At 40.1% G+C, this 20,733-nt stretch overlaps 1 protein-coding gene across 9 annotated transcripts in view; it reads right to left on the bottom strand.

Moving 5' to 3' along the window:
* The window catches only part of caskin1 (CASK interacting protein 1), a 157,326-nt gene that overhangs the window by 16,741 nt on the left and 119,852 nt on the right, over positions 1-20,733 (bottom strand). For 4 of the 9 annotated variants that reach the window (XM_033644418.2, XM_033644419.2, XM_033644421.2 and 1 more), the window contains exons 11-15: positions 15,502-15,747; positions 7,028-7,132; positions 6,106-6,224; positions 997-1,078; positions 334-443 (exon numbers count right to left, since the gene is read on the bottom strand). In XM_033644418.2, coding sequence (XP_033500309.1) covers positions 334-443; positions 997-1,078; positions 6,106-6,224; positions 7,028-7,132; positions 15,502-15,747 — 662 coding nt within the window. The remainder of the gene's footprint in view (positions 1-333; positions 444-996; positions 1,079-6,105; positions 6,225-7,027; positions 7,133-15,501; positions 15,748-20,733) is intronic. The other 5 variants (XM_033644422.2, XM_078161098.1, XM_033644423.2 and 2 more) reach the window with 3 other exon arrangements.

Raw genomic sequence — 20,733 nt, 5'->3', positions numbered from 1 at the left:
TCACACACAAGATTTCTTGTTCACAGATTCCTACAAGATCAAGCCGGAGATCTTCCATTCACACACTCACCGTGTCGTGGCTGCATCCAAACACTCGCAGCACGGACGAGGCCAGCTGCGAGAGAAACCGCTGGGACATCTTGATGTGTGTGTGTGACTCGTGTGTGTGTGTATGAATATATAGTCTGTGTGTGTAGAAGAGTGTGAGGGTTGTGTTTGAGGTGACTGAGCTACATCATGCTGCCGTTAGATGTTGATTTGTCTGTGTGTGACTCATGTTTGTATCAGAGAGGGAGGGAGGACTGAATCTGTGGGACTTTGGGACTGTCCTACCTTCCCCTCGCCTTGCCCCTCCCCCTTCCTGGTTGCCGTGGCGTCGTAAGGCGGCGCTTCGTGGAGTGGACAACCCGATTGGCTCGATGTCCGAGAGGAGCCTGCGGAGCCTGCCAGGAGAAACACCATTGGCCGGTGTCAAGCTGTAGCCCTATCACGGGTAAACTTTGGATGGATCAACAGATGAGTGGACGTGTCTTCCAACCTGACCTCTACCCTCCTCCGCCAACTCACTCCTTCTGTCAGTTTTCTTTACTGCTGTGATAAGGAACCAATCAGATCTGTGCTTTCCAACATAAAACAAACCATCTTAACCAATCGCACCCTGCTACACTTCCTCCTACATCCCCTGCCTTGGCCATCTGTCTGTTCAACCAGCCAAGATCTGTGTGTGTGTGTGTGTGTGTGTGTGTAGAAGTGATATAATGACATTTATCAAAGGACCAGTGGTTTATGACTCTCATTTTTCAAACACGACTCTCTTCTTCCCTGGGTTTAATCTTTATACCTCTACTTCAAACACCCTCCCTACCTCCTCCTCCCACGCCCCCTCGCTCTCTGCAGTTTAATAAACTCTGCAGGTTTTGTTTCTATGATTCATGAGCTGAAATCCTCAACACAGTGAAACAGTGACTGGGCTGCAGGAGGGTCACCCTGTCCTACCTGGAGGCTGGTCCACAGACTTGGACTGCTCCAGTAGGTGCTCCTTGGCTTTGGCAGACTGGGACAACACTGTGGCAAGAAGCTGCAGGTGCACAAACACAAAAGCATCCACATCAACAGGCACGTCGTTCAAGTTTGTTGCAATCAAAGCAGAAATCTTTTGACAAACATGCACAGAACTTTCAGTGTTTCACTAAGTTCACCAGCTAGTAGTCAGTGACTTTTCTGGTTTTTGGTGCTGGGCAGAGGTTTATCACACGGTTGATGGAAGCAATGAGAGTTTTAGGTTGTAAAAACCAAAACAATAAGCTAAAAGCTCCACAAAGATGAGAGGAGCTGCAGAGATGGGTGATAACTCTCCGTAAGTCTGTCACTTTCACATTACACACAGTCTGGCTTTAATGATCGTCTTTTATTCAGATATTTTGGTGAACAAGTTAATGTATCTTTGGCTCAACAGTGGCCTCTGTGGTCACAAGTGACAGTTACAAGATAATGGGAAAGTTCCCTTCAAGTTTTCTTGAGCCATTTGTATTGAAAGTCACCTGACGATTTTTGACCTTTTATTTTAATTTATTTTAATTTTATTTTTAGCAAACTGGACTATGACATTTTTCATGATATACTATGATTTTGAAATGATTTTTAAAATTCCATATATTATGAATTTTTGTCTATGAATATTTCTATGACATACTATACTATTTTTTCATAATTTGTTTTCACATACTATATTATGACTTTCTTAATCATTTTTTTTGAAAAACTATACAGTGAGGTTTTTTTTACAATTTTTTTTTTCACATACTATACTAACACTTTTTTTATGACGTTTTTGATTAAATACTATACCACAACTTTTTGTGATTTTTTTCCCCCCACAGACTATGACTTTTTTAAACAAATTTTTTACATACTGTACTGAGACTTTTTTTTTAAAATTGTTTTTGACATACTATACTATGACCTTTTTATTAAATTTTATGATATTATTCAATGACCTTTAAATGATTTTTTTACATGCTATACTATGACTTATTGTTATTATTATTACTATTATTTGGACATACTATACTAGGATTTTTTTTTTTTTTCAGATACTATGTTATGACTTTTGAATATTTTTTTCCTACTATATTACATACTATGACTTTTACCTCAAGTATACTGTGATTACACCCAAGATGGAACCAGCAGCAGGAAAACGTACGTGTACTTCTTGTTTTACTTTGGTGATAAATCCATTGAACTGTTAGGGCCGTTTCATAGTCGGCACACACAACGTGAGCAAGCGACGCTAGCAACGCACTTCCTTTCATAGTCAACACATTGAACGCAAGTGACGCTGTCGACACTTGAAATGCAATACATCACTCAAGCAATAGGGGGTAGCAGAGTTACCGGTACATTCCAGCTAGCTAGTACTGCTGTAGCTAGCTAGTACTGCTGTAGCTAGCTAGTACTGCTTATTTTATTAGAGTGCAGGGCGCTAGAACTCTCATATAAATGGGGGTGTGTTTCCTCCTTGCCCGCCATATTTCATACCTGCTTCTTCTGTGAAACAAAAAGTGGTTAATTTCAAGTACATCGGTTGCATTATCACCCCTGCTGGCAACGCATGGTATTACACGCGTCGCTGCCTAGTGTATCAAAAAAATGGACAACACATTTTGAGACGCAAGCACACATCATGGCGGCCAATGCGTCTTGATGCGTCCCAATGCATTCATGTCTGCATGACTCAGTAATGTGAGTTACACACTGATATCTACCTGTCTTGTTTTAGGTTCCATTAGCCACCAGAAGCTCCTGGTCATACTGGACCCAGTGAGGCTGTGGCTGCACAACTACGGAGTGTATTGATCTGAGCAAAGCTGTGTTTTATCACTAATGAGCTCAACTTTTCATTTGTTAGAGAAAGATTTCATTATTTCATCTTTAAAAAGTTAAACAGTCTCTCAACATAGCACAAACACACTGTTGAATTATTAAAACAGTTCATTCTACTGTAAATCATGATAGAACATGATATATATTCCAAAAGCGTGACTTGCAAACTTTATATCCTGGTCATATATTCCAGATGAGTTATGGCGATACCTTTACACGAGAATGTAAGAAAATTGGTTGTTTTTTCCCTCTCGTTAAGAAAAAAAAATTCTAAAAGCTCATCATGTCAGATAAGATTGATCCCTGCAGGGTCGTCTGTCTTTAAACAGAGATCTGTGTGTACAGTGACTATTACTACATTCATCACATTTAAAACTCGGCTCTGAAGCCTTCGAGCACTGCAATAAAAATCTGACTTGTGCTGATTAAGAGTGAACGGAGTAAGACGCAGAGCAGACAGATGCTACCAGTCAGTCTGGCTGCATATGAGTCTCATTTTGCTGCATTGATGTTTCAGGAGGTTTGAAAAATACCTGACTTGCAGTTTCTTAACCGAATGCTCGCTGGAAATGTATGACGGGCGCAGCTGGCTGTTTTTATGAGTAAAAAACCACCTTGGGAGATTCAGCCTGAGATTAAGAACTCATACAGCACAATGTCTCTGTGGACGTATATACGTACATGTGTATCTAAGAGTGTGATAAAGCATAGGGTTTAGATTCTCCAAGTCTGCACTATGAGATACGGTGACTGTGAGGCTGTAGCATTTAATACACAATGTTTTCACAGTCAGTTCATCATCCAGTGAGTCATCAGGCTCTGTGTGAAAGCGTCTGCATTTATTTGTCCTGTAGTTTGTCTCAAGTCTACGGAAGCCCCCAAGACGCAAGTCAGAGAAAATATAATCTGGTGATTTATTTTCTAAATTTCCTTTTTTTTTAACATTAATATTTTATAAACTTTTTTTTCTTTTATTCCCCCTATCGTAAACAGTGTCACCGAGTATTAATAAAATCAAATTTGAAAATACACAAAAGGAAAAAATAACACAATAACTTAATAAAATAATAATATAAAAAATTTCAAGAAAGAATCTTAAGAAAAAAAATATTTCTACATGAATCTGCACTACAATCTTCATTCTGTAAATTTTCAAAAATGTTTTTTTTTTTAATCTGTGAAAAAGGGTAAAAAAACAAAAAAAAAAAAAACCCTACCCGCATTTGTTTTTTTAACCGATTATTTTATTTTATTTTATTTTATTTTTTTTTTAGTTTGTTTTGGTTTGGGTTTTTTTTTTAGTTAGGATAATTTTTCTAAGTGTTTGTTGTTGTAACACCATCTGCACACCATTTGACCGGTATCATAGCTGGCTTATATTTATCTATTTATTTATTTATTTATTTGGATCCCCATTAGCAAACATTACACTCTAATGTAAAACAGATGTATAATCAAAAAGGAACAATTGACAAGAACACAGGAAAACCACAAAAACATAATCAAATAACAAGCAAACAAATAAACAAAAAACCAACGAAAAACAAACTAACAAACAAAAATGAATAAATAAATTAACAATAATACAATACTAATGGCAAATACAATTACAACAATGACAACAAGTATCTTCACTATACCTAAATTGTCAGAAAAAGAAAAGAACAAAAACAAAAATTATCCTGACAAAAACAAACAAACAAACAAACAAACAAATTGTCTTGACAAAAACAAACAACAAAACCTTGTTTTTTTTTTTCTTTTCTAACCAGATTCACAGATGAAAAAACAGTAATTAAGAAAAATTTAGAAACTTAGAAAGATCATTCTGGCAAAACCTTTTTTCACAACCCACAAACACAGGACAGAAAACAATTTAGATCAAACTTAGAAAACGGATCACCACAATGTTTTTTGTCCTACTTGCCTCTCAGGGCTTCCGTACTGATCTGTATGTTTGTGCTGTTTGACACAAACACTCATTTCTCTTTGTGGTTTATTGACTCTGTTTACATCAGTAATGCTTTATTTATTAGGTTGATCATTTTCTGTTCATCACAGTGTTCTTTCCAGTGAAGCTCTGGGGAAATAATTTTTCCTATTAACTTTCCAGGGAAGAAAGAAATATATAATTTTGTACTTAATTTTGTAATTATAGCAGAAATATGAATTTCCTTCAAAGAAGTGCTCCATTAAAATCCAACTACATATTAATTCATTATTCAACAGGAGTGGATGAAGTGTGCGTTACTTTAAATGCTCTCGTTCAGTCTCTTATTAGGAGCGTCAGAGTTTCTACATGAACACAAAACTTTCTGCCAAAGTTAGAAAGGTTTGGATCATTTTATATGAGGGATTTCTGTTTAAAGTTTTGTCCGTGCTCTTCTGTTGAGTCTGAAGTGGGCGGGACTCGACGTGACGTACTTCTGTGCACCAATCAGGATTTAGCAACATATAAAAGAAAGTGTGATGACAGCTGTTGGTAGTTTGCTGCTGTTTTCAGGCCACTGTCAATCAGATCTGATCCAAACTCACTCACACAGTCCTGACGGAGCAGATTAACTGAGTTTAGAGTGTTAAAATTTCCATGAATAAATGAATTAATAAAAAAACTTATCTTAAATTATTGGTTGTTTAGTCATTTATAGTTAATGTTGCAGAGAAATACTTAAGATTTTAAAAGTTGTCAGGAGCTTTAAGAAGGAGTCCAAGCAATAAAAAATCCTGTTTAAGTAATAAGCACTAGGGCTGCTTCCTGATAGTTTACCAATCAATAGTCGACCAGAGAGGTCATTAGTCAGCAAGATTCAAACAAACGTGAAACTCTATTAAGAGCTGCAAAATAAATCCAAACCTATATGACTGGACCATGTGTGACTTTATTTTGAAAGGACAGACACAGGAAGTGTCCTTGTCAGGTTAATTTCCAGGGCTGGTACCTGCGGTTATTCCACAGGCTAGTTAATAACATGTCGGGCAGGAAATCCAAAGTGTGGGATCATTTTGAGAAGGTGAAGGACGAACCCAAGGTGATATGTAAACTCATCTTCATTGGTCGACTACAAACATGACGTATCATCTGAAACATGGAAGTAGCTACATGCCCATTAGCCCACAGCGTCATTAACAGGCGGCTCGCTCAGTGTGTGACGTGCACTTGGAGATAAAACAGTGGGATGTTTCTCGCTGTGTGTGTGTGTGTGTGTGTGTGTGTCGTACCTTTACCCCTTCAGCCTGTGCGTGGAGGATGTGTGCAGCACTGCCAGCGCTCTGACCGCTGCCCGACGACCTCACACTGGTCACACTGCCAGAACTACCCATGCTGCTGCGGTCTCCACCTGCAACACACACACACATCCACACACACACATACATATGCACACACGCGTACAGACATACACACAAAGACGCACAAATGCGTTCACACACGCATGCAAAAGATATGTATCGATTTTGTGCGTACAGATGCACACATTCAACAAACAGATGGATGCATACAGTCACACACACGCACACACACACACGCGCACACACACACACACACACACACACATTGAGTGGTTTAGCTGATATCCAAAGCATTGTGGTAACATGTGTGACTCTCCTTTGAAATGCACTGGGCAGCATGTGGTCGAATGGACGGGACGGACAGACAGACGGACAGGGTGACGGACGGCTGAGTGACAAACACAGAAGTGGAGTAAACAAGACACACCTTTCACTTTCTCTCACACACACACACACACCTTTTCTCTCACTCCTCCTCTCTCTCGTTACTAAACTATTTTTCTTCTCTCTCACACGAAACCGTCTCCACACATCCAGCTGGAAAGACACACAGACTGTAGACCGATGCAGATGGCGGCAGTCCTACACATCAGGCTGCTGAGTTCAGCTAAGCTTCAGATGGAGGGATAAGCAGGACATGGGGGACTGTCAGGAGCGGGTCAAAGAGTATCTGAAAGCCTTCAAACAGCGTCATGTTTTCAGCTGAAAGAAATGGATGGATGGATGGTCGGTTCTGCTCTCGAGGACGTTTGGCAGAAAAGCCGTTTTTGAACAGACGTCAGATACTGTTTGACCCCCGGTCAGAGTTTAAGGAGTCAGGGGTTGAGGGCTCAGCGCAGCGCGGCTTAGTTACCTGCCACGGGCTTGCGCAGTACCCAGATCTCTTCGTTGGAGCCTCCATGGGGCCCGCTGGATGTGGTGGGAGAGCTGTGAGGACTTGCCTCTGAGCCGCGGCAACCTTTAACACAGAACACCACTGTTAGCCGCTAACCGACCCTAAACTGGCCTTGGAAGCATTGCTGTCCTCTTGTTGTAAAATATTTGCATTTAAAGAAGCAACAACTGATGTTTTTGGCAACTTTGGGGAGCGGAAAAACCTGAACATAAAACACTGGTAAGTTATTAGTTGATAGGGCTAACACGTTAGCTAGGCTATTCAGAATTTGGCGACATTAGCATTAATTAAAAGTTGTGTTTCTGCCCATCTGGTGAATGTAAGTTCAATATCCTCTTTCCTTTTAGCTCGGTTATGGTCATGACAAAAATATTTAACTCTTTAGCTGCTGACTGCTAGCTTAGCTAGCTGCTAAGTTTGCTAAGTACAGTTGTGGGTCGTAAAACCAAAACAGTTAGCTTAAATTAGCTTGGTAGAGTTCAAGGGAATAGCAAAACCTATTGATAATTCCCTTTGGTTTGGTGACCCCTCCGACGTAGTCATTTGATTTATCTATAAAATAATATTGATTAGTGCAGCTAAATATCAGGCTCAAAACTAGCGTTTATGTATTCCTGAACTTGAATATGATACTATAACGAGACACTGATGTTAAGAAAATTAGCAGTTAGTTTCTACCATGTTTTTTTCCCGTTAAAGTTTTTTTTGGGGGAGTTCTTCCTTATCTGGTCGAAGAACAGAGGGACGTCGAATGCCGTAAAGCCCTCTGAGGCAAATTTTGATTTGTGCTATTGGGCTTTATTTCCAGAACATTTATAGTATTTATAATTAACTTAATTCTATAGTTTTTATCACATCATGGTAACCTGATATTAGATTAGTACAGGTAAAATGAGGTTTGAGTTTTTATCCTCGTCTGGAGCTAAAATTCTCTGGACTCTCTTATTGCAACTGTCAGCGCTATACAGGATTTGTCCTTGATGTGTTCACACCAAACGCGACGTGCAGCGCTATTACATACAAAGTCAATGCAAAAACGTGAACAGACGTGCATTTGTGCCAGGCAATGACGCAAGTTCTCACTATCCGTAAAAATGTTCAACTTGGGGTGAGCAATATACGTGATGCTGTGAGGCAAAAGTCCATCAGCATTGAGATTCTCCTGACATTACTGAGAATCAAATATAGGCTGGCCAATGTCTCATCCCAACTCACCTGGGACTCGGGATGAATGACGACTCAGAATCAGGTCAAATAAACTCTATCGATCGTGGCTACTAGCACTGCCATCACTGGGCCATTATCAAACATGACCTGGCCAAACATCGGCCCAAACTCGACACGTTGGAAGGAATAAGTCAGGAAGTTTCAGATTGCCCAATTTGGCTGAGATTGGCATGAATGATGCCCCAGAATTGGGCCAAATAAATTGGACCAATTCTGGCTGCTAACACTGCGATCAATGGACGGTTAAAACGACCTGGCCTTGGCTTAAACTCGACATGCTAGATGAAATGACTCGGGCAGTGTCCAGTTGTCAAACTCTGCTGGGATTGGGATGAATGACAACCCAGAATCGGGACAAATAAACAGGCCCAATTTTGGTAGCATACTGTCATCACTGGCCGTTATCACAAATGACCATGCCCAGGACTGGCCCAAACTTGGCATGCAGGAAGAAATAAGTTGGCTGTGTCCAGTTGCTCAACTCAGCTCAGACTTGGGATAAGTGACGCCCCAGATTTGGTCCAAATAAACTGGACCATTTCCAGCTGCCGACACTGCCATCTGTGGCGTGTTATCAAAAAGGACCTTGACCAGTATCAGCATAAACTCAGCATGCCAGACATTAGCCAGGCCGGGTGCGGTTGTCCGACTCGGCTGAGACTACCATGAATGACGCCCCAGAGTCAGGCAAAATAAACTGCATCAACCCAAACTTGACACGCTGGAAGAAATAAGTCAGGCCACATACAGTTGCACGACTTGGCTGAGACTCTGGAAAAATGACACCCAAGAAGCAGGCCAAATAAACTGGCCCGATTCCAGCCGCCGACACTGCCATCAGTGGGCCTTTACCAAAAATGACCAGGCCCAGCATCGGCTAAAACTTGGCATTCCGAAAGAAATTAATCGGGCTGCGTCCAGTTGTATGAACTGGTTGGGATTGGGATGAATAACGCCCCAGAATTGGACCAAATAAACTGGCCCAGTTCTGGCTGCTAACACTTCCATCATTGGCCTCTTATCAAAAATGACCAGGCCCAGCATCAGCTCAAACTTGGCATGGCGGAAAAAATTAGTTAGGCCGCATCCGGTTTTCTGACTTGGCTGACATTGGGATAAATGACTCCCCAGAATCAGGCCAAATAAACTGGACCAATTTCCATCACTGGGTTGATATCAAAAGTGACCTGGCCTGACATCGGCCCAAACTCGACACGTCGGAGGAAATGACTCGGCAGTGTCCAGTTGCCCAACTCGGCTGAGACTCGGGATGAATGACTACCAAGAATCAGGCCTGATTCTGGCTGCCGACACTATCACTGGGATGCCAGGTGAAAATACCCTTCATGTTCGGTGTGAGCACATCGTTAAACACACCAAGCTACCTCACTTCATTACTGACTGACACCACAGATTATTTTTTGCAGATTAAAGCTGTTGAATTGATATTTTTAGACAAAGATGGGTAAAGTGGGGTTAATTAAAAAAACTCCAAACTTATCCGCGAGAAAGACAAAAGTTACAGAGGGGCCAGTGGGAGAGCAGGGGGATGGGAAAAGTTGGATAAGGGAGGTTTTTCTAAAAAAGATAATAAGTTTCACACGTACACACCACACCTTCATCATCACATACATGCTCACACACAAACATACACAGAAATAAATACAGCATATATATATATAGATATATGAAACATGTATATACCCATAGTACATAAATCAATCCATAACATGAATATCTGTGTATATACACATATATGCCATAATGTACATACACATACATATATAATGCATCCATACGTGTGTGATTATATATGTAAGCCTTGTCAGAATGGGGCTGCTGTAGTGCATTTGGAGAGTGTCATAAACCATTATAACCATCTTAATAAGGGTTTATAAATGGTTTATATGTGTGATCAACAGTGCTCCAGAGAAACACACACAGTAAGAAGTTCCATTTGCTTTTACACAATGTTGCAGCTCCTTCTTGTGGCCATTTTGCATCCCTCCAAGTGACCTCCAACAGAGAAGAGTCTGATTTCAAAGACTCTGAACAGCCTGTGATTTGACTTGAAGCACTTAAATACTTTTGCTGTTTTCATGGTTTAGGAAAAAAATTACTGACCAGATGTAGTTATAAGTAAAGGCATTTTGTTTGTCTTTATTTAGGTGTATGGGAGACTTTCTGCCAATGTGATGGAAAAAATATTCTGTAAGTAGCTTTATAAAAATAAAGACTCAATATCTGGTAATAATGACATAATATCTATAATATATATTATCTATAATATAATATCATAGAAAAATAGTCTGTCAAAATTATGACTTGGTATCCCAAAATAATTACACATATCTCCAAATGATGAAAACTTGCTGAAAATGATAATATTGTCTTACTTCATTTTGAGGTATCTAGTAATTATTTTTAAGATTTTTTGTCATATCATGTCATCATTTTTTTTAAAAGTTGATATTATGAGATATTAAGTTTATTTTAATAATCTTATTATTTTGAGATATTGAATCACTATTTTAAAAGGATTTTTTTATTTGAGAAATTAAGTCATTATTTTAAGACTTGTTTTGTTTTTTGAGATATTAAGTTTATTTTAATAAAATGTTATTATTTTTGCAATATTGAGTCATTATTTTAAGGTTTTTTAAAATTATTTTGAGAAATTAAGTCATTATTTTAAGAAGGTTTTTTATTGATTGATTGATTGATTGATTATTATTTTGAGGTACTAATTTAACTTTGAAACTTTTTTATTGTTTTGAGGTATTAAGTCCTTATTTTAAGAAAGTGTTCATTATTTTGAGATATTACGTAATTAATTTAAGAATTATTTTCATATTAAGTCATTCTTTTTTTTTCTTTAAAAAAAGTTTTATTTTTTTGAGATATCAAGTCAATATCCTACTATTAAATGGAAAAACCTCTGTCCCTCCCTCCCTCCGTCTGTCATCATCCGTTTTCCTCCTCACTGCTTTGACCTATTTCTCTGAGCTTGCACGTAGGCTTTTATCTTGGTCATGTGAAGACAGCCACGATGCCGTTTTTGCATTTTTCCCACATTTCTACTGTTTATATTCACGTTTTTTTCCACTACCCATTCATACTGTGAGCATCATTAGCAGCGCGAGCAGCGCATGTGCGGAGAACACCTGCGCTCGGACCACAGTTTATGGCTGGGACATGCAATTGCAAGCACCAACACTTGCTGAAGACTAAGGTAATTATTTTACTGAACGAACACGCGTCTGTGTCTGTGTGCGCGAGCCCGCCATTACGTATTTACGCACTTTACTGACATTAGCCTACAAACATTACAAACTAAACACTGCGCTGTGCACTTTACACTGTTTCTTTCATTCTTTCTCCATGTTGCGTGTGTATGTGTGTACCTGTGTGCACACGTGTGCCTCCGTGCCGTCAGCCAAAACTATGCTCCACGTATTTTGCCATAAAGCATGTTCCTAAATACAGTGTGCATTGTTTGTCTTACATTAATATTTATTACACAGTGCATTTACAGTGCTCTGATTTTGCATCTCCTCTAATATAGTGTTTTTGATTTCTTATTCCTCTATACATAACACATCCCCGGGTATGGACTAGTTTTAAGAAGATTTTTATAGTTTTGAGATATTAGGTTTATTTTAAGATTTTTTTTTATTATTTTGAGATATTAGAGTCATTGTTTTAAGATTTCTTTTCATATTAAGTCATTATTTCAAGAAAGTTTTTTTATTATTTTGAGATACTTATTGATTATTTTAGGAAAGTTTCTGATTATTTTGAGATATTAAGTAATTATTTTAAGATAGTCATTATTCGGAGAAACTTCCCCATCACATTGGCAGAAATAGGCTTCATCACAATTCCCATTTTTGGACTTCCTGTGCAACAGGAAATGTATTCTCCTGGAGGAAACAAAATGGTGTCCAGTGAAGGCTCCCATTCACAGAGTCGACAGTTTAAAGTCAGTGAGTTCCTTACCTGCACAACATCCTGGGTGACATTTTCTAACTATGTATTTGGGTCTCTTACGCAACACTTGACATTTTACATTTCATAACTTGCAAAACTTTGCATGTGACACATAATTTCAGGATGTCTTTTTAATATCTTGTGTTTAAGAATCTAAAAATGTACAAGAACGTACAGGAAAGAAAATATCACCCATTAATGTCAGAAAACATCCCCAACTAACCCTCTGACAAACTTCACTGTCATTAAAGCAACAACTCAAACTGTGTTTCAGCACATTCAGAGCAGATCTAGATTTATTCATCGTCCAAAGCCTGGTACAGATGCTCTATTTAACTTAAATACTCCCACCCTTCACCACCACCACACACACTCTCACACACACATTTAGGGTTTAAGTGCAAGGTGGTAAAAGTGGTGTTAAAATGATCAGGTGTGACAACAACACGCACAACAGGCAGGACAGAACAAAAAAACACGTGTACACACAGTCTGGTCAGGAGAGGGTCGTGTATGATTGGTGTGTGTTTAAAGAAACTAGCAGGGTTGTCTTAGTGGCGGGGACGGGGTGATGTTTGGGGATAGAGGAAAGAACAAAAGGAAGGAAATAAAGAAGTGCAAAGAAACAAGGCAAGACATTTAACTGAGGCACAATCCAACTCAGGAGAACAGAGGTCTGTGGTGACATGGTGAGCTCTCCTCCCACCTAACGTCTACTCTTCCTCACTGGCAAAGAAATTCACTAAGGATTCTTCCATGGGGCCCAAACGTCAACAATGTTACGATCTCCTAAAAATTATTTTCACTCTGCGTTATTTACATATAGATATGTAATTTACAGACATGTCCAACACATTCTCACTCTGACCACGTCACAAATCAACGTTTGGTCATGGTCTTTCTGTGTCGAGATATGACGTCCAAGGTACCCTGGGTGTGTTGGTTGTTGATGGTTTGGGACACCGTGTCAACTTCAGTTGGTACGTGGTTGGGTTTGGGAAAAAAGAACAGGGTTTGGCTTTATAATCTTACAGGACGGCAACACCACTCTCAAAAGTGAAAGTCGGTATTTGTTGGATCCATCCACCACACCTCTCTCCCTCCCTACTCGGACTTTCGCTGCCTTAAATTTCATTCTTGTCCCACCACGTTTCCCCCTGGCGCCGCTGAGCGCCGTCAAACTATAACTGCAATCGGCTGCGTATGATGTTGATGTGAAAGGACGTCTTTCTTCATTAGTGTTTGACGCTGAAAGTCACTGCCCAAGTGCCAGATTTCAACGACTTCAGAGTGAGACCAGGTTGACATGTCTTATTACAACTTAAGTGCTTTGGGTGTTTTGACTGACAGTAACGTTAATTTACTAGCTTTGTAATGAGGTAACTGACAAGATGTTTAAGGGTCAAAAATACAGAGGCCTCTGAGTGCAAACACGCTCAAAACATTTCCATTAGGAGCTGCAGCTTTAGAGACAATGCCCGATTTAAAGATACAAATCCAAAACAGATACAACAATGAACACGTGCTGCAAATTTAAAAGATGTAAAGCCAAAACAAAACATGCTGCAAATCCAATGCAAAGTCAAAAATGCACAAATGAATGAAAAAAAAATGTGTTAGAGTTAACACTGCATACCCAATCAACACAACAAAAGTTCTCCAGGGCTCTAGGGGGAGCTGCAGGGGAAACAGCTTGATTTTTGACCAGAGAACGCAGACGAAAGTGTGTTTGTTTTTGAAGAAAAGTGGAGCTTAATGTTACATTAGCAGGCGTGTATTCCTTTTTAAAATTGGGCTTTGGTCTATTACAATATTGTAACATAGCTCCCCCTAGAGGCCTGGAAGACTTTTGTCGTGTTGACTCGACATGCAGTGTTTTTCTGTTGCATTTGTTTTTGTGTTTTTGACTTTGCATTGTTTCTGTATTTGCAGCATGTTTGCTGTTAATGTGTTTGTTTGGGTTTTCCGCAGCACGTTTCTGTTGTTGCATTAGTTTCTACGTGTTCTTAAATTTGCATCACTTCTGAAGCTGCGGTGCGTTTCTCCTATTAACATTTTTTGCGCCATCATAGCACTTGTCAGCCACTTTTCAAAAAGGCCAAAGTTATAGTTCTGTATTAAAGGTCCAGTGTGTAGGATTTAGGGAGATATATTGGTAGGAATGGAATATAATATAGTAAGTATGTTTTCTTCAGTGTATAATCACCTTAATCCTGTCACTATATATAGGCCTACACACTTATAAACAGCTCCTGGAAGAAGATCAGCTCTGCACTCAGGATTTCAGGTAATGATACAATGCTTGTTAAACTGCTTAGCAACCGTAGATGCAACCTGCCACCATGCTCCTGAAAGATGGCACAGAGTAGGCACATGAGCACCACTCAGCACCCGACCTTGTGTTTTCCAGGTGGTTACAGATGCAGCATGTGTACGTCCCCTAACCAGGAGAAGTTTCAGCTGGTTGCAATCTGCAATCATCACCGCTAGATCCCCCTAAATCTTGCACACTGGACATTTAAACTACAAATCATGTTGTTGTATTACATGCATGTATTGCTTCCTGTGAATCCCTTGTGTTTAAATCCAGCATAGGAATGACTCTACCACTAAAAAAGATGACTATTATATAAAGAGGTAATTACAGCTTCAGCATCAGCCGCTGTAACTTTTCTCTGCAATGTTCTAAAACAGTTCTACCATTTACACTTAATGAGTCTTGGGCTGAGCTGATAGCTGTGTTTAGTAAAGCAAACTTTAGCGGGATATGTCTTTTGGTCCTATGCTGTGTTTTTCTTATTCTAAGTGCAATAACATCGACATATTTCTTTGTTCATCTTCTGAATGCGCTCTCATTTCTACAATAATGATACAACAGCGAGCAGCTTAAAGATGTTAGATTCCTGTCTACAGAGGCTGACTCTGGCTCTCAGTAATGGAGATGACAACAGCAACAACAGAAAAAGAAAAGTTATAAGTTATGAGCAACACATAAATTTACATAAATAATGATCCATAACAGAAAACTTCAATGGATGCCTTCTAAGATCAATGTTTAAAACACCAATTAGAATTTTACATGACCAATCAGAGATAGAGTTTAAACACAGGCAGAGGAAAGCATCCCTTGAAGCTTTAATAATCATAATAATAAGAATAATTATAATAATAATAATAATAATAATAATACAAATAATGAAAAAGGGGCCGTGTACCTGGGGCAGTGGGTGTGTCTCCCTGTGGGGTTGTCACGGGCGACTTGTTATAGCCAAAGGAAGTGAAAAGTGGAAGCAGTGGCTGATGGGAATGTGGTGGAGGAGGAGGCGGTGGAGGCAGGATATGGATCTGATGGAACGTGGTGTCGTTGCCGTTGACTACCGCGTTGGCAGGGGCAACCGTCGCCGGAGGAACCAGCGGTATCTTTTGAAACTGTTGAGTGCAAATGACTGTGCTGGCCAAACCTAGATAACACCCACCGTGACGACACACCGACACACACACAACCAGCCAACAGTGAATCACCGCCACGTAACAAACAAACGACAAAACCAGAGAATTACACGTAAGAAAGAAGGGGGAAAGAAAAATTAAAAACAAAGGCTGAGGTTATAAAATTAAACAAAGAAAACAAAGGTGGTGAAGAAGACGGCTGAGGACGAAGAGAAAGACACAAACAAACAAACGTGGGCTGTGTTGGAGTGAAATGTACGGAGAGGTGAAAGAGGTGGAGGATGATGATTGATGAAGAAGAGATGGTCCCAGGGACTGTTGAGTTTTACTCTTTATGTGTGTTTGAATCTTTCAGTTTTACTTTGTGACACGAGAAATGTATCTAAAGCCATATGGCACTATACGGCTATTTTAATGTCCGTATTAATAAGTCAAATTAGTTCGTCTTAACAGGTAAAAATATAACGTCTTATCATGTCAAATATACGTTAAGACGACAGACCTAAAACGTTCAGACCATAAAAGCTTCCATGCCATTGGTTGGCGAAAACATACCCACCCCTTTTTGACGTAGCCACTGCGTTGACCAATGTGGGTTCCTGTTTGTGGGTACTTTTTGGTTAAAGTCTGTCATGAACTCCTGGTGAGTCCTCTGGAAGCTTTTTAAGCTACTGTGGCTGTAACGTACCACAGCCTGTGTGTTTTCATGTGGTATGAATTTAATAAAATCTTATCTTGTATTACTCAGGAGAACTGAGCTTTGTATCCACCTTATTCCTAGCCCCTGTGGTACCTTGCGTGAATAGTAGGTGCTAGCTTCCAGCGCTGAACCAGAACCGGCGTTTTCCTATTGTACAGAGCGGTATGTCAACAGTATGCTAATCCTCACATGGAACACACCACCTGTTAGACCTAACATGATCATACCTCCATCATCTCTGACATCCATCTCAAGGCATTTGTTGTTTTCCTTTTAAACGAAGCATGCTAGCGATTAGCTTGCCCCGCTCCGTTAGCATATTGTTAAGTTTAACAGAGCCCAAGCTAGCTTACATTAAACACCTTCTCCTAAAAGATGATTCATGATTTCTGACGACTTACCGAGAGATAGTTACACAAGAGGCAAATACATAATTCCATATTAATTTTAGCTCCTTGTAAAGTAAATAAACATGATGTTTACCAGCTAACGCTCCGCTCATCTGCCTTAATGAGACAGATTACACATTTTTTTATCACTGTTAACTTTTTAACTCGTATATCAGTAATATAAGTATTACATCAGTGATAAAAAGAAGTAGTAACACACTTAGAAAAGATTATTATTAATAAAGCTTATTAAGCTCATTACGATTATTATCACTATATTCCTAAAATCTGCAGAAAATATGCTAACTTCTGCGTGGTTATTGGTACATATTTCAATTTTCTTACGTTCCTTGCCTGTCTCCTGACTCACTGCCAGGCAGGCGGCATTTCTCCGGTGGGGAAGTTTGAAGTTTTCATGGCCAATATTACACAATATCATTAGCTACGACAACAATCAGTCTCCTCCGTATATATTTCTTTACTATTGGTTGAGGCTTCAACTTTGAAAGTTCCCCAAAGATGAACTCCAGGCAACGCAAAGATGCAAATTTGCTTTACTACCGAAAGCAAATATTTTATTCGCCTCTCTGCTCAAAGTGAATGGAAGTAAACAGGATGCAAATGTTTGCCAGCGTTAATCTCACTCGTGTGTGACGTGTGCTTCAATGCACCAATGGAGCGCTGAAGAAGTTCAAGCCTGCTTAACTCTGTAGCGTGCCATGCCGTCCCTTGGCAACAAGTGTCAGGCATCAGTTAGTATACTCTAATAAAGACAATGCCTTGTAGCCTGTTTCTGCATCATTTGTAGTGTGAGCACTATATTAGTAAAGTTAGCTGGTAGAGTCTCACCAACTGACCGTTCAATAAGTCCCGCCCCCGGACACAGGCTGGCTAATCATAACGTAGCATTGTAGCAATGTAGCAACAACACAGCTGTGCTCCATTGTGTCAGATTTCCTTCATTTTCAGGCTGGTGTTGTGGATGTGGAGCTAAATGTTGTGTCTGGGGCACATCGTGTATTAATGATACTCGTTACCTGGAGAGGTTGGAAAAAGATATACGTTTCTTCCCTGTTCCAAAACCAAGATCAAACTCTGAAAAGTGTAGGGTTAGCTAGCTAGCTACTGAAGATATAACCTACTGAATGTATACACATGCTGCTTTTGCTTTTTAATGATTTTAACAGTGAAACAAAGAGCGACCCTGCTGTACAGGAACCAGTGAAGGGAAGCAGGGAGACTTTGCTCAGATTCAACCAGCTGTGTGTCATCGCAGTGTGTGCAGATGAATGTTGCTTGTCTTCCCCCAGAGATCCCTGCATGTCTGGCTGGGGAGGTCCAGCTGCTGGCAGTAGCACAGGAGTGAAGCCAAACACTGTGCCTCTGCACACACTGCGATGCCACACAGCTGGTTCAATATCAGCAAAGTTTCCCTTTATATTCATTGTCTTGTGTGGCGATCAGCAGTGATGTGGTGGTTCACTTTTACACCCCTCTGTCTGCTTCTTTCTGGAATCACTATTTCATTTTTACAAAAACATGATCATATTTCTTCACCTAATTTATGTGCCATTGTATGTGTTGAAAAACAGTCTAATGTAACGTCCCTATTGGAGGAAAAAGAAGAGAGAGGTGCAGAATGATGGAGAGACTGACTGAGGAGACTTGGTGGAAAAAAAAGAGCAATTAAAAATTGATGAAAAACAGTTGAGTAAATGAATCCTGCTAAAACAGCTGCTGTAGCCCCAAGTGTGTGTGTGTGTGTGTGTGTGTGTGTGTGTGTGTGTGTGTGTGTGCGCGCCCTGGCACTGATTCGTCAGTATGGCTGTGCAGGCTGAGTGGGAGTTCTCCAGCTGTTTTTACTGCATCCACAGCTGCTGTAATGCGGTGTGTGTACGTGAGGTCAGAAGCAGCCACAGTAGCATTTCCCCCGACTTGGAATAGTTTCCATAGCGATAAATGAACAATACAGTACATACAAGTAATGACAGAATGATGAGCAGAAGAGTGGACTACATGAGAGAGGAGAGATAATATGAAAGAGATGAGTTTCATGATCACAGGGGATGAAGCTGACGGTAACAGAGAGACGGGCTCACAGACTGAGACGAGTAAGACATAATACTACAGAGAGACAGACGGATGGACGACCAGAGACCTACAGACAGACACATATACACAGTTAAAAACATCTGAGCCTCTTTGTGAGTGTGCAGTGATACTCTGGGATGAAGGGATGGATGTGAGTGTGCTCTGTGGATCTCAGCAGAGACGTTAAAAGCTCATTGTGGTGAAATTAAATACAGAAAGGAAGTTAATTTTTGGGAGATTGACACACAGCTGTTCAGCTCACCTGTTAAGTGATGAAAACACTGAGATGGCACCAAGAGTAAACCTGGAAGACCTTTGACCTCATTGTAAGTTTACATGATGAGCAATGTGAGGAATAGTTTGACTTTTTTTTTGGCTTTGTCTTTATTTAAAGAGACAGATTCTTAAGCATGAAAGGGGGAGAGAGAGGGGATTTGATTCCAACCTGCGACCATGTAGTTCAACATTATCAGTTATACTTATTTAACTTATCTTGCTTCATGAAGCTTGACACCACTCTGATGGATCTGTACAGTAAAGGTTAGTCTAGCAAGAGTCAAGGCCTTTACACAAAGAGTCTGTTTTTTAGTCCAAAATTGTCGTACGTCTAAAAATAAATATGACCTCACGTTGCACGCTGTGTTTGAAACTTTCATCCGTCATTAGAGTTTTTGGAACAGGTTTGATTTTCTGCATTTTTTGCATCCGTCAGAAGCCTGTAGAGACTTCAGTTTTACTGAATCTGTATAGAAAATGTGGCGGTGCGACACAGCTCACCCTTTTTCCTCTTTAAGTGCGATGGCCTTGTGGGTAACCCGCGAGGATGTGACGTGTACTTCATTGTGTACGGAGGGAAACAGCTCTCTCATGGTGAAGACGCCAAGTGGCAAGAAGTGATGATAGTCAGCAGAATTACGTGTCTAGATGAGCTCAGGGTTATTACTGTTCAACCTCATGAGACGGCCATGTTTGTTGTTTTGTGGTGAAGACGGCAATAAAGCCATTGTGAGTGAACGGCACCGGAACGCCTCGCCATCCCTCCAGACCGCTAGGAGCTAGTTACCAGCCAATAACGAGCTAAGTTAAAATTAACATTAATAAGCCAGTGTGTTCCCAACTATGGTTCAGAGCCAGTAAGCTGTCACTGAGAGAGGTAACACAGAATCATTTCATAACTCAGACAACTACTTTCAGCAGGTCAAACTGTAATATTTGACCTGCTGATGATGATGATGAAGAGGAGGAGGATGTGGACCGCACAAAGAATATGCAGAACAGCTCCGCCCCTTCATGCAGCTGCGGTGCCAAACGAAAGACAGTGAGGGATTCGTGACGGTCAGATATGTAACTCCAGTGGAGAGAGGCAAAGGAGGAAATGTGTCTTTTCAGTTTGTCACGTGTTGCAAATTTTCGAAATGAATAGAGCAAAAAAAAAAAAAAAAACGCACTGGAATCAGAGTGTCAGGTTTCGGATTAAAAAAACACATAAAGTTACTCAGTGTGCAAAGGCCTGTAGCTTAGCTTAGCACAAACACTAGAAACAGGTGGAAATAGCTTGCTGGAAAATAATAAATATTATGTTTTTTTCAAAATGACCTAAAGCTACATTCGAGGTACATTCAGTAGGAGCTTCAAATGTAAAGAAAAGCCAACAAAACTACTCGGTTAGACTCAAAAAAAACCCCCATTGTATTGGGTTAAAGTAAATACATAATATGTTAAATGTGTGATGTAAGTATGGGACAAGATGTTCGTAAGTTAGATAAGACACGGGACAAAGCAATGGTCTCCTCTCCTCTCTCCCGCCCTACAGCGAC

The sequence above is a fragment of the Epinephelus lanceolatus genome, chromosome 18, assembly GCF_041903045.1.
Source record: "Epinephelus lanceolatus isolate andai-2023 chromosome 18, ASM4190304v1, whole genome shotgun sequence".
Lineage (NCBI taxonomy): Eukaryota > Metazoa > Chordata > Actinopteri > Perciformes > Serranidae > Epinephelus > Epinephelus lanceolatus.
This window is presented reverse-complemented; position numbering and strand designations above follow the sequence as displayed.